The sequence below is a fragment of the Rattus rattus genome, chromosome 14, assembly GCF_011064425.1.
Source record: "Rattus rattus isolate New Zealand chromosome 14, Rrattus_CSIRO_v1, whole genome shotgun sequence".
In the NCBI taxonomy this organism is placed as follows: Eukaryota; Metazoa; Chordata; class Mammalia; order Rodentia; family Muridae; genus Rattus; species Rattus rattus.
The window spans coordinates 33,309,865-33,324,955 of NC_046167.1; the positions used below are offsets into that span (position 1 = coordinate 33,309,865).

At 39.8% G+C, this 15,091-nt stretch overlaps 1 protein-coding gene across 1 annotated transcript in view; it reads right to left on the reverse strand.

Annotated features, from left to right (window-relative positions):
- Hecw1 (HECT, C2 and WW domain containing E3 ubiquitin protein ligase 1) overlaps window positions 1-14,275 on the reverse strand; it is a 367,055-nt gene extending 352,780 nt beyond the window's left edge. The window contains exon 1 of the mRNA XM_032884399.1: window positions 14,186-14,275. Coding sequence (XP_032740290.1) covers window positions 14,186-14,215 — 30 coding nt within the window. The 5' untranslated portion in view covers window positions 14,216-14,275. The remainder of the gene's footprint in view (window positions 1-14,185) is intronic.
- Window positions 14,276-15,091: the final 816 nt, after the last annotated feature.

Here is a 15,091-nt window from a genome sequence, read left to right on the forward strand (position 1 = left end):
ACAGGCAAGGATGTTCTCTGCTCTGAGACTAGACTTAGCCTCTTGGCAAATGGAGAATGGACTAGTCCTGCAAGCCTATTATCCTCTCGTTACCAGGCAAAATGGAACTACATACAACCTTGTGGAGATTCCTATTTAAAAAAGTCTTATTTGTTTCTTTTCTATTGTGAGCAATAGGTTCAGTTGAGATCAATGTTTAAATAGAGGATCTAAAAAAATATGCTCATCTATGGTCCCAGGCAAGGTGGTCATGCCCACCATTGGCATCAATGTAGGTTTAGTTTCATCCTGTAGGTTAGATGTCAGAGACCTGTGTAATTTTCTATTGCATAAAAACACAATGATAGAGGTAGGCAACTAATAAAAGAAAGAAGTTAATTGGTTTTATGGTTCCAGAGAGTTAGAATTCAGGATGGTAAAGTGAAGACATGGCAGCAGGTGGCTGGAAAACAGCAGCTGAGAGATCACATCTCAGTCCACAAGCAAAAAGGCAGAGAACATGGGAGTCTTGAAACCTCAGTGCCTTCTCCCAGTGGTACACCTCCCTCCAAGGCCAGACCTCTTAATCCTTCCCAAACAATACCACCAACTGGGGGCAAAGTATTCAAGCATATGAATCATGGTACTCATTCTCATTCAAACCACTATATGCTTAGATAAATGCCAAAGTCTGAGTGGCCACCTTGACAGTTCATTCTATCCTCTCATCAATATCAGGGCTCTTTAGTTCTAGAAACCCAGGGATCTAGAGCAGAAGAAATATGTAAGCTCTGTCATCTGGTCAACACTAACTGGCTTTACTGTTCCAAGAAGGAAGTGACATCAATAACAGTCAAGTAGGCATACAAAGATAAGGATTCAGAAAAACAAATGCATTTTTTGAAAAGAGTCCAATAGAAATTTTTTAAATCTTACAAATTATACTTATGAGATCTTGAATAAACTATCATAAATACATAAAAAGTGAAACCAGATTTTTAAAAAATGAAGTGAAATGACTTAGAGCTGCAGAAGGATAAGAAACCTGAGAACATTTAAGAAAAGCTGATGCATAAAGAGGCATCTGCTACAGACAAGTGCTTTACCTTTGTCCATTATCTGAGAAGGTTTCTGTGGCACCGAGCAGAAGCCCGTGTTCACATATACAAGGGAGGTGTTTATTTTCCAGCTTTTAGGACAATGGAGGATAGGGCAGCACGTGATGCCATCAGAACTCATTATCTTCGGTGTTTGGCTCTTCCTCGATTACAAAATGGTTTTAGCAGTCTAGTCACCACAGTAAAGATTCTGTGTTCTAATATGGTGGAAGAATAAGGAGGTTCTACAGCTTGCCAGATGAGTCAGCTCCCTCAGATCATCCTCAGAAGCACCACCTACTGATTCCCAAATATATCTCTTAAAATTTCAGTATGTCATATGACTATATCAACTTAAAAGGAAGACTAGGACACAAGACTTTAAGATGTAAATATTCTTAAGTTCAGGCAGTATTTAACGGGGGGAAGTGTAGAGGAAGAAAGGAACAGATATACAAAAAATCCCTGAGAGAAGAATAACAAAGGTACAGAATCGACACACCAACATGTTAGGGGAAGTGTTTTCCTGGGATGGATTTAGAGACTTCTACGTCCAGATGGGGATAACAGCAACAAATGACTAGATAACTCAGCGAATCCTCAAAGTCATTCTCAAAAATTCCTAAAACTGTTGCAGCAACAAATAATTTTAAAAGTAAGGGCTGTCTTTAGGCTAACCCATGATTAGCAAAAGGAAGGTTAATAAATATACAGGGAAAATGTGCCACAAAATAACAACTGTAGTCAAAATATTATTTATGAAAAAGAACAACATCCACCATCTGTAAAAATAATTATTTTTAAAGTTTGTACAAAACAGACCTTTTTCAGGTCTTTGTGTATGTGTGTACTATTTAGCTAAAGATATATATGTATATATATATATATATATATATATACATAAAATAATTCTTAAATTGATTTCTGACCCTTGGTTAAATTTATCTTTTTATAAGCTTCAAGCATGTATAATATTTATTGATGCACCAATAAAGTATAAGCATATGTTTTATATATACATATATACATATACATGCATACATAGTAATATATTTCTTTTTCTTAGGAAAAGATGAAATTAAAGGTTAGATTTCACTATTTTCTCAAAGATTTTATACCAGGATCTAAAAATTATGCTTTTTTAACAAAGATACATTTTACTTCATTATAAAAAATGTGGGAAAATATTTCAAAGTTCCTTTAAGAGATACTGTCCTACTGCTGGAAACAATATTCGCTTTACATCATTGAACATGGGTTAGTTTATTGGTGTCTAAACCAGAGGCTTTACACTGGATCAATAGGCACCGTAGTATGGGAGTAACCAACTTTCTGATTACATTAAGGCCTACTCCACAGGATAAAACCTGTAACTGACATTGTTAAAGTAGCCTAGAATCTGAAACTAGATAGGTCATGGGCCTAGGGGAAAAACGATTACTATTATTCGGCTGAAGGAACTTTTTAGCAGAAAGATTACTCTTACTGGTAGCTGCTTTACCCATAGATGGGACTCCCTTAGCACACATTAGAGAGGCTTCTTCTTGACTGTATCAGAATTAATGCAGTAATCGTCTTTTGGACAATGTGCAAAGAGGGAGAGTTTGGAGTATTCAGTCCTAAATGAGGTATTTTCATCAAACCCCCATGATTCCGGATTCTATGTGGTAGAGGAAATGGATGAATTATAATAGCCAAAGGTGACGCTCAGCTTCAAGGAAATAGTGTATTCCAGACATAACAGACCTGGCGAAAATATGAACTCACTATATTGTTACAGCATATGCCTGCACAGGTTAAAGTCAGATGGAATCCCAGCACTGAGAGAAAGAAGCAGATATGGTTTCCCACCACTAACCAAGAAGCTAACTGTAGTTGACACACAATAACAAAAGGAAAATCAGTTTTCTTTAATGGAGTCTCCCTTGATACATCAAGCACACTTCAGGGTATTTTGAATTCCAGGAGTAGCTGGACAACACAAAAGAAACTCAGTGGTATTTTGGGGGGACTTTGTTTCAATTTGCCTTTTTTTGTCTTTTTATTGGGTTTTGGTTTGTTTTGATATCCTTTTTTTGTTGTTAAGTTGTATGAGTAAAGGCTGTAGTGAGAATCTGGGTGTAACTGGGGAGGGAAAATATGATCAAAATATATTGTATGAATTTTTCAAAACAAAATTGTTCTAGTATGCTGTTTCTCTTTATTTTTTTGATGTTTTGTTTTACATTTTTTATTTATTTATTTATTTATTTTAGGCTTTTATTGGCTTTTTTTTTAATTGGATATTTTTTTTACTTACATTTCAAATGTTATCCCCTTTCTCGATTTCCCCTCTGGAGTCCCCCTATCCCTTCCCGCCTCCCCCTGCCTCTACTATACTTCTTTCTTGCCCACTGTGATTAAAGAAGACTGCATTAACTGGCTGAAATTGGAACCAGATGACTTTGATGCCAATTGGTTCTTACCTTACAGCCTGAAAGAAGCAGAGACTGACAAGCTGCCTAGGAGAAACGAAGACCAGCAAAGCCCACTAGAAAGGACATTTGCTAGCGTGTCCAGTTGCCTTCAGGCTGTGGAGTTTGCCCTGGAACTAGCTTATATGAACTACCACCCATGTGGTGGTGGGCTTGATGATGCAGCTGTCTTATTTTCCTGTAAGTAATCCCAATAAAACGCATTGGCTCACCAGGTTGGAATTTCTGCTTGGGTCTGTTGTAGGCTCTCTTTCCGAACTGAGTAGACACATGTGTCGAATCTTCCAGGGGAAGGTCTCACCACACAACAGATAATCAATGGCTAGTGTGGTGAGCACTGTCAGCTCACACGTGATAACATTTTCTAAACCGCATATGTATACACACATATTAATGTAATATTTTAGGTAAATAAGCAAAATATAATTCTTCGTAGATTTTCAGCCATCTCTCTCCCTCCACCTCTTCCTGTACTGACCCTGCCTCAAGTAAAATTCACTCTGTTTTTGCCATTTTTATGAGCAAAGAATATGTGAAGGGCTAAAGAATGCTCACATGAGTGAATTTGGGCCTAGAAACATTCCAACCTCTCTCAGGTAAGCAGCCTAAGCAGCACAGCTTAGAACAGCCTTTGTAGAGACAACTTTTTTTCTCTAATAGTTTTCCAATAGAACCAATCACATTCTGTGACTTGCAGGGGGAAAATGTTGGTTTTAAATTGTGTACCATAATGCTACACATCGCTAGAAAGGCTCATTCCCAGAATCTGATGTAGATGAGGCTGTGTATCAAGGAAGATTAAATAGCGGGTAAAACCATTAAGGAAAAGTCTCCTGGATTATATCAGCACTAATAGCACAATGACACAGGTCTGTCTGTTGTTTTCCTTGTCTTCTCTATCTGACACAACACTTCCATATGATTTATTATAGGATTATTATACTTAAGATAATCATGAGCACTGTTTAGTCTGAAGGTAGCAGGTGAAAGAAATATGCATTTTTTAAACAACGATCTAGACATGTTTAATAAAAACCTAGTTTAACTATACATTATCTCTGTATTTATAAGTATTTGTACTCTATGAACTATATTATTTATATTTAGAATATTTAAATAAATCTGCTGTCTTCAATTTAGTCTTTCTTTTGTTCATTTGGACCTCATGGTTATAAGCTCATTATAGTGGGTAGCCATAAGACTAGGAAAGACTGGTCTTCAATATTTAAATTTATTACAGCTCTCTCTGTAGATACTAACTTAATTTATTTGATTATATGGGCATTATACCAGTTTATTTTGTAACAGTAAGTGGAAAGTCACATTACAGAACAAATTAGGTAACAATATAGTATTCTTTAAGATCTTCTTTTTTAAAGAAGATTTTTGTTTTAATGGGCCATATTGTAATAGTATCGATAGGAACAAATAAAACTTGTTAAAAATCAGAATTTTATATCCTTTCAGACATAACAAAATCTTACCTTTTGTTTTAATGATCAGCTGTTTACCGCTGTAATATGCATGTAAATCATTTAACAACAATTGTATCTAAACAATTTTATTTTTATTTTAAGCTAAAATACAGAGATGGAAAATTGCCCAAATTATATTACTAAGATATAGGATTTTAAGATTATCTATAAAATTTAAAATAACCTTGTAAACCTTGAAGCAGGTTTTGAAAAAATGATCACAGGATGCAGGAGAGGGGATGTTCAGAGATGTATCTTACTCAGGCTTGGCTAAGAAATGAACCTTGAAACGTTTGTTCATTTGTTCGTTCTCAAAGAAGCAATAGTAGTCAAATGTAACACATCTCAAAGCACAGAGATAAGTTAACCTCTTGGTCTCTGGAACAAAGAGTTTAGTATCTCAAAGGAGAGAAATTATCCAATAGAAAAAATTGCACTGTGGAGCAGAAGTAAGCATTTATTTGAATTAACTTTTATTCTCAAGTAATATAGATCATCTTATAGACGCAAAATTGAGACAAGGGTCGGAACTGTGTTTCAATAATTGTGTTACTGGGTGGGCAATCACCCGTTGTTATTGGAGCAGTTAGGGTTGGAGCGTATTCTCTTGAATTCTTAGTTTTACAGTGAACCAAGAGAAACTGGGCTAATAAAATAACGTTAGTTTATATGAGCACTTACAAGACAATCTAGTACCTACCTAATGATATAAAGCAAACACATGTAAACAGTGCATGCATACATCAATCATACATATGTGATTTTTTTAAAAACAAGATTTTTCATATTATTATTTTGGGGAATTATTTATATCTTTGGGAATCCTCATTGTGAAAAGGTAATGTAATATGAAGATCTTTAGTAAACATGTATACACATTATTTTATACATACTTTGGTTTTAATAAAACCTTTACATTTAAATTTTAATATTAAAAATTTGGGGAAAGAAACAATATGATTTTATGTTACCCATGACTATTATTCAAGTGTGAAATAAAATTTTAATTGGCATATTAATTCAGAATCATTTTTGGAAGGAAAACTTTATCAAAATATATGTATATCACTTTAAGTTGTATAGATTAATAAAATATATATCTTCTGACTCTAATGATTATTATGTTATATTAACAGTAAGTACTTTTGGGTTTTATGTATTAATTGATAGACCCAATGATATTATTTTATAATGTTTTAAGGTATTCAGAGTACCAAGTTTATAAAATGGTATATATTATTTAGGCATTACTAAGATATTCATGTTTTATATACACACATGCATTTTAATTAGGCATGCCATAAATAATGTTTTAGCACACCACAAAAATAAATTAAAAGAAACTGATATGGTCACAGCTTTTAAAACTTTCTCTTGACACAAACAACACGTTAAAACAAATATCATAGACACACACGACACAGTTATAAACTAGGTGCACCTAGCTTTTAGTTTTTAAAAGTAGACAGTGTATTTAAATTGCTTTATTATTTTATGTGTATAGGTGTTTTGTCTGTGTACCCCATGAAGACAGTGCCCGTGGAGGCCAGAATAGGCATCAAATTCTCTGGAACTATAGTTCCAGATCATTTGGGGCCACTATGTGGATGCTAGGACTCAAACCAGGTCTAATGGAAGAGCCACCAATGCTTTTAAGCTATGAGCCATCTTTCCAGCTTCTACTAAAAAAAAAAAAAAAAAAACTCCCATAAAGTTAAAACATACAGATTTAAATGTATCTATTTTGACCTTAATAGTCACAGAGGTCAGAGGTCAGCCTGTTCTTCAGAACATTACAGAGAAAGGATCAGCACACACACACACACACACACACACACACACACACACACACACACACACACACATCCATGCTATCATCATTACAGAATGCATAGGAGACAGGCAGAAAGCCATATTATCTGAGGTTGAACCTCCCCATTTTCCCCAAACATTTGTGGATTGAAAGTTTGCAATTGTCACACACAGAAAGCTGCCTGGGGTGTTTTATCTCTAAACACTTCCTCTTTCTGGAAACTTTATCCCTCTCTGCCGCCCACCCCATTTTCCCCCTTCCTCCTGAAAATAAAACTTGCAAGCCTCTCAATGTTAGCTAGGAATTTGCGTTCTGGATCAAAACTGAATTTGTGAATTTGAATCGGAAATCCTCCATCCTCTTTCACTGGGTCTTGGGGTTATCTTTTATGAAAACATTTATAAAAACATGAATGTGCTCAAGGTCACTGGGTTATCAAGCCTTATGTGCTTCCAAACAAGTACTAAAGTTCCTTCTGACCCAGAAGAAGGGCATTGTTGGATTTCCCTATAAGGCCATATACAGACAACTCTCTTAGGTTGCAGGGCACAATGCCTCTTATCTTTTGTTTCTTTATGGTCAGACACTCGTCAATTTCCAAGCTAAGTGTGAAAAATGTAATAAATCACTTCAAAGGCAAAGAAAACCAAGACAAAACAAACCAGAGACCAGAATGTCTTGAAAGGTTTAAAATGGAGCCACAGGTGAAAATAAGCCCCTAAGAATCCAGAATGACTTTGGGAATCTGAAAGCAAGCAAACAAACAATACTAAATGTCTAGACCAAAATGCTTTCAAAGCAAACAGATGATATACCATAAACTTTGAAAGCAAACCAAAATCAGACAGGTATCTATCAAATAGGATCTTTAAATAACCAGCTCAGAATAAACAAATGGACCGGCAGCCAACCCAAGGGAGGTTTGAGAGAACCCTGGAAAGAACTCACCAGCAATCTACCTGGAGAAAGCATTCCAAGTGGCTTGGACTGAATGGATTCTTGACAGTACCCTGCTTCTATCCAGCCGACTCCTGTTGTGAGAAGTGCATTATTCCCTCAGAATCCTACACTGGGTCCAATAACTGTCCATGCGAACACAGCTGTCACCTTACAGGGAGTTAGAGTTTAATTTGGAGCCAAATGTGGGTGACCATAGCCAAGGAACACAGGTTTGGGTTACCGCCCGATTCCTTTTCCAACATGGAAATAGTTTCATGAAGTTTTTATAGTGTCAGTACAAAGAAAGTCATAAATCAAACATTTTTCAAATATATCTCTGACAAAATTCTTAGCCCTTTGATTGATGAGAAATGGGGCTTTGTTAATACATTCCAAAAGGCTTTTATCTGTTATCACTGGATAATAATTCTGGATTTATCTATCAATCACAGGGTGGCAGATGAAACACACAGGTAGGCAAGGAGCAGCTATTTAGAGGGCTAAAGATTTCTCAAGGTAAATTTGAATTAGACTCTGGACCTGAAACAATTCAACATCTCCATATCAGATACAACTTTTTTTTTTCAGAAATTCTTGTTCACAGGGGTGAAGGGGATTCTGAATATAGCAAAGAAAAACAGAAGCCCTTTATAGGCCAGTAACCTACTGTTCATACTCTGTGATGTTTTCTCGTTTTGTTTTCCCTTGTGGTTTTGAGACGGGTTCTGGAACTCCCTATGTAACCAAGGCTAGTTTTTGCTCCTCCCTCCTCCCACCTCCAAGTGCTAAGACTGAAGGCTTGTGTGTGTGTGTGTGTGTGTGTGTGTGTGTGTGTGTAACCACTCCTGGTTTGTGCAAGGATGAGAGGGCAAAGGATGAATTGTTGACAAGTTTCATCCACCCAAAGCATGGCCTTTCATTTTTATCTCTCCATCTTTTTTCCTGCTTAATCTGAATCTCTGCCTTTTAATAACATACAGGATAAAGATTTCTGTTTCCTTAAACCCCAAAGAAAAAGCAGACAACATTCCTGCAGTGTGAACAGGTGTTGACTTAAGGACAACATGATTAAATTATAATCCCTGGTCATAGAAGTAAATTTTGGTCTTTTTTTTTTCCCTTTCACACACATGATACTTCCCTGACATCTGTGAAATACAAATATATCTAGAAAGTGTGAAATGAAAAATCTGTTCTGCTAAATACATGAAAGAGACCCCAAATGAAGTTTCCATGATAGTTTGCATCATCATGGGCACAGATGGTGTCCTCCTCTAGCTCACCCCTCCCTCCCCTCAAGCAGGCTTAAATTTTATCCACTGTATTCATCCAAAAATATCACGTGAAAGTAGATAACACCAGCAGAGCCCATCTGCACATGATATTTTTATTGTGCATTCAACTTCTGGCTGATAATTCAAGAAAAGTATGGTTTCTAGTCACACAGTGCTCAGATTGCCCATGTCTTGTTGCCATGGAAGTTCAGTGACCTAGGAATCTAGTGGTCATCACGGCATGTCATCAATAACTGTGGTATTATCAGCATCTTACATAGATCACTTGCCATTTTCTCCTCCAGTGTCCATGCCTTAAAACAAAATAGCCACTTACTAATAACCCCATGTATGTGCATTATGAAATAAGATATATAAATTCATCGATGTGCTGTTCCATTTCCTAAAATATCTAAAAGAGGCTTTAAAGACAAAATGCCCAGAGTTCATGCTTTAGGTGAAGTTGAAAGTCTGTGAAAATACAGGAATATTACAACATCCCTGAAGACTCCAACTGTCTCTCCACTTCACAGTCCCCTAATTTGGAAAAATAATGTGTACAAGTAAACTTCAGTAATCAGAAATGGGTAAGACAAGTGGGAAGGCATGGGATTCTGATGTTTCCCTTGGTGTAGTCCACAAGGTAAGTGGTAGTATTACCCTTGAATCTAGTCCACGAGATGAGTGTTAGTGTTACTCTGGTGTGCATTTTCAAAATGGGGGAGGTGGGTTTTTGTTTTCAGGAGATTAGGTTGACATGAAATACAGGGCAAATCATAATTAGAGAAAGAGAAAAGAGAAAGTGTTGGGTTAACCTCAAGGAACACTTCTGATCAAGGATCACTCAGAAAACACCCTACATGGTGATAAAAGCCAAGCCTTGACTATCAAATCCTGAAGTTCTAAACATCTCTGAAATTGTACACCTTTTAATGCTGTACTCTAGGAACGAGAAGCATCAAGAACCTTTTTTTTTGACAGAATATATTTAGTTATAAAGTTAAGAAAGAATTACTGTAAGTATCTATAGAGAATAGGGTTAACAGAAGGTTCAACAAGATCACAAGGAAAACCACATGTGTTCCCAAGTGGCCTTAAGTTACTCTATGCCCATACATCATATAATACACATAAATTTTAAATGTTAATTTGATTATCAATTAATTATTTTAATTCTAGAGTTTGCACAATGGAATAAAATAAATGTAAACAAGCAGAATTGTGTTCTCTAAGTGACCTGTAGCATTGTCTGCCTAAACCTCCTACTTTTAAAGAAGAAAGTGAATCCTCTGTGCAAGTGAATGAGAAAAATGAAGAGAGAAAGAAACAGAGACAGAGACAGAGGTAGGGGGAGAGGAGGAGGAGGACGAGGAAGAAGAGGAGGGAAAGGAGGAGAAGGAGGAGGAGGAGAAGAAGGAGGAGGAGGAGAAGAAGAGGAAGAAGGAGGAGGAGGAAGAAGAGGAGGAGGAGGAGGTCACAGAAAGATCAATGACTTAAACACTCAGAGTTTTGAGCAGGAAGGGTACAAGACCTGGGCTTTTCTAGTTTCCAAGGTGATTTGTCCTGGAGTCTCAATGTCTGTGAGACATACCTGTCTATCTAAGAATCTGAATTCATGAAGATTCCATCAAAGCAAGCTGGCTCAGGAAATATTGGTCACTAACTACTTGATCATTTTAGAAATATAATGTATAATTGTTAAATGTGATTTGTACAAATATGGGTCAGTCCATAGCATTTCCTAGACATGGCTGCCATCCTTGCAAGCACTAGGCAGTAGAATCTAGACTTGAGGAAGAAGTGACAGCAATGCTTTGGCCTTCAGAGAACAGAGTACAAACAATTTTCTTTCAAAGCTAAGACAGAACAAAGCAGTGGTCAGAAAAATTTTGTCAAAATAGAATGACAAATACAGACCATTGAAGTAAAAAGGAAAAAACACTTTCCCCAACCCTACAGCACTTTAATGTTCTCTCTACATAGTTTTGTTTGTTTTATTGAGAGGAGTAAAGCCTCCCTCAAAGGCATCTGCTGAAAGGCTTGCATCTGAGTCCTTGCATACCATTTCCATTAAGCATATTATGTAACCCCTCTGATTCTTCCAACTGACTCATGAAGCAGAAAATACCCACCTTCCTCCTGCCTATACAATTACAGAACATTCCCATGACCTGAAATCCATTCAGCAAACGTTCTCCACTACAGATCATGTACCAGGCAAAGTGCTAGGTGCTGCAGACATGAGGGGCGAGTTCGATAGTGGCCTTGTTCTGAGCTTTCAGAGTAACATTTAAACAGGAGGCTGTAACACATTCACAAGTCAGATAACTGCAGTATGATCAGCACTAACCTAGCTGTGTGAATGGAAAGGCTATAGGGGAACAGTCAACTATGCCCAGCTATTCCAGGATGTTTTGATCATAACATTTAAGGAAATTAGTGCTCAAATGTGTTTTGCGTAGCTAGGCTAGAGTCAATTATTAAATGCCTCACTGTGTCTAACTTCTAACAGTTACCAAAATGAACAAAATACTCTATTTGCCTGTTTAGAAGCACCATTGTCTCAGTCGTTCTCATAACAGTAGCCAATGTGAACATGGGAGCATTATGGGCAATAGCAAACCCTAACAGAGACAGTCAACCTGATGCTACTGCTAATTACTGCACAGGACAAAACACCTGCCTGACCTCTTTCATTAAGAAATAAGCAAACAGAAATCAGAAGCTGGAAATGTTCTGAATTATCAGCGAGCAATTAAAGCAGAAAGTAAGATAACCTGTTACACAGTGCACTCCATACCCTCTACTGCCCTGCAGCTCCCCTCCCCTGTGAAGCCTCTTTCTATAGTGGACTAAAATTGATCTGTTTTAAGTCATCAGCTCACTTCACTTCCGGGAGAAGCGCCGAAGCTGAAGTAAACATTTTAAGATTTAAAAATAATTAGGTCCAAAATAAAGCCGGGGTTTGCATCCATTATTTTGGGCTGTAATTATTTGTGTTTCCCGGACTGGCTAACTTTTCTTACCTCCTTAATCACTTAGCAAAGAAAGCTGGAACTAAAGGGAACCGTAGGATTAACTGGACCTGTTCGTTTTACACTTGAGGAATGGAACTAAGAGCTTTTGTCTAATGATTCCATTTTGCCCTTTAAGTATTAGTTCATTCCTTGGCATATCTAGAGCGTGGAAGGCAAAGCCTCCACAGGCCCATCTTTAGGAGCCAAAGTATGAAAGGTAAGAGTTGAATGATGCCATATCCAGGAAATAAACAGCAGCTGCAGTCCTTCTGCATGACACGCTGTACCAGCTCAGGATGTGGCCTCCTGAACCTTGTCAATAATGTCACAATCTGTATAAATTTAGGCAACTGTCTTAATGAGGATCTATCCCCCACAAAAAGAGATCTGTCATTCTGCAAAGAAACCAATTGCCCTAGACTGCGATCCTAGGTGGATCTACTAGAACATTTTTTTTTTTTAAAAGAAATACTACGGACCCTGGTTTGCCTGTTGATCTAGAACTTAAAATAGTTCTTCATTTTACCACTGCCACATTCCAAAGGAGGTAGCAAGCAGAGGAATCAGGCAACAGGGAATTCTGCCACAAGCTACGTCTCTACACACATTCATATTAGGGTGGGCATTTGGATTGTAATCCCTTCTTAGTGGAAAACACATTTTCAAAATGAATCCCCAAGCTAGAGTGAATTACCATTACCGTGATAGTTTCCAGCCGGAGAGTCCCACGGTTGAGAAAAGCGGATCTGGCCACCTCCTTTGAGAAAGCCTTGAAACACAACACCGCTGGGGTCTTTTAAAGTTGACCTTTTTAGGTAGGGCACCTCACCTCCTAAACCGCCTTTTAAATTCCAGGAAAAGAGAGGTCACCTCTTATCTTTGAACTATGCTGTTCGTCCTGTATCCACTTCTGCTGAATACAGCATAGTTATCTCTTCAAAGAAAGTAGGAAAACAAGGGAGACTCCCACCACTGCTGATCCCAGAAGTAAGCCCAAAAACTACAGCAACGTCAAAAAAGAAAAAATGTCTTCAGTAGCTAGGAAAATCCCCGTATGCTATCTGCTGTGAGCTCAATGCAGACTGAGGCTAGCTGTGGCCGGAACCACAGCAAGCTGGGGCATCTCTGCAGCCTGTTTCTCTGCCAGCTCCCCCCCCCCCACTCCGGGCGGCGCCCCCATGCTCTGAGTTTGGCAGGAAAGAAGTTACCCTGCCCAGCCTCTGTGTGCGAGATGAACAAACCATACATCCACACTCCCCAAATTAGTGCAGTGCAGTGCCTGGGAAATCGAGGCTGCAAGGCTGTCAGAAAGCCCTGGAGTGGAGAAATGGAGGGCCACTTTGAGCTCTAGGATTTTGCTGCATTGTCATGGCCTGGTAAAGTATGGAGAATGTGTCGAATCTCCAGACAAAACTGGACCGGATGCGGCTTTCCCTGCGTCCCCTTGCCCCTCCAACCCCCGCCCCTTTCCCCTCCTATGTGCAGGTAACAGTAGGGTGGGCGAAATGACCAGCTGCTCCCGCTGAAACTCAGGTGGCAGGCCCAGATGAGAGGCACAACTGGCCAGGAATGGGGAGGCTCCTGGGGAACACCTACGCGGAGCATCTTCGCCGGCAGTCACCACCCAGTAGCCTGCACCTGGCCGCGGGCTGCAGGAGCGGGTGAGTGAGCAGAGAGTTCGAGCGGAGACCATGGGATACAATTGTCTAAAAGCCTAGGTTCACCAGGAGTGGGTGTGGGCTGGGAAGGGGGATTACGTAGGTCTCTCCGCCCCCTCCCCTGCCATCTCCTAGCCACTGGGAGGGCGCCCAGGGGCGGAGGAGGCGCTGCGAACCCGTTTGGGGGCTTCTTTGTTTCTCTTTGGGGCCCTCGGGAGGGCCCGATCAGCCTGCTGTACCCAAGCTTTGGGATGCCAGCCCGGCTTGGGCGGCGACCCGCCCCAAACCAACAATTGAACCTCGCGGGAGAAGAGAGAGGGTGGGTAAAAGGGTGGATCCCGGCTCTTGGGAGGGAGGGCGCTGCAGGGGCTTCGAAGGGGTGAGGAAGCCGCCGCAGAAAGGGGGTGGGGAGAGGGCAGAGAAGAGGAGGCTGGTGGTCTGAGCGTGGCGTCTGCTTACCTTGGCAGCCTCCAGCTGGGCACAGATCATGCTCCGGTCTGCACGCAGGTTAGAACCGGGGGTCGCACGTGGCTTGCATAGGTGCCAGGCATTGAGGAACTGGTTTGCTAGTCCTGGGCGATCAGCATCTTTTGCCTTGCTCTGACTCACCGCTGGAGCAGCTCTCGGCTAGTGAACCTGTGCGAGCCAGGAGGGGGCCTCCTGGGTCAGAGGCGCGTGGTGTTGCGGCTCAAGCAAGGACTCCTGGTGCGTGGCAACGCAGAACACTTTATTGCTTTATCCTCCCTCCCGCATCCCCTCCCTTCCTGCCTGTTCCTCTGTGGGAACCAGACTTGAGAACCAACCAGGAGCCAGGCTTGCTCTCTGTAGCTGTGCTCCGCCCTGCAGCCTCACGCACCCTCACCCTCCTCCTCGCCCCCGTAGTAGATAAATAGATAGATGGATGGATAGATAGATAGATAGATAGATAGATAGATAGATAGATAGATAGATAGATAGATAGATAGACAAATTATGGATACCACGGCCCCATCCTTCCAACTACCGGCAAGCATCAGCGGTGCTTAACAGGAACCAGCTCTACGGTCCCCTTTGTGTATATGCAAATGTTGTGTTCAAACGGATGAGTACAAACCTTCTAGGTAGGTGCGCTATGTCAGGTGTTTTTACCTCAATTGTAAGGACCTTCCTTGTCCGTCTCACAGATATGTTTCACAACATCCTCCAGTATTCCCACAGCAAGTCACAAATACGATGCTTGTAAATCGCCCTAGGTATCTATTGTTGGCAAGCTTAGCTTTCCAAACAGGTTTAGTATTAAGCAGTGCGCATTGTCAAAATAGTAAATTGGAAGTGGGAAAAATGCAAGCCTTTCTTTGAGCAGCCAACCAAGATGCAAAAGAAAGT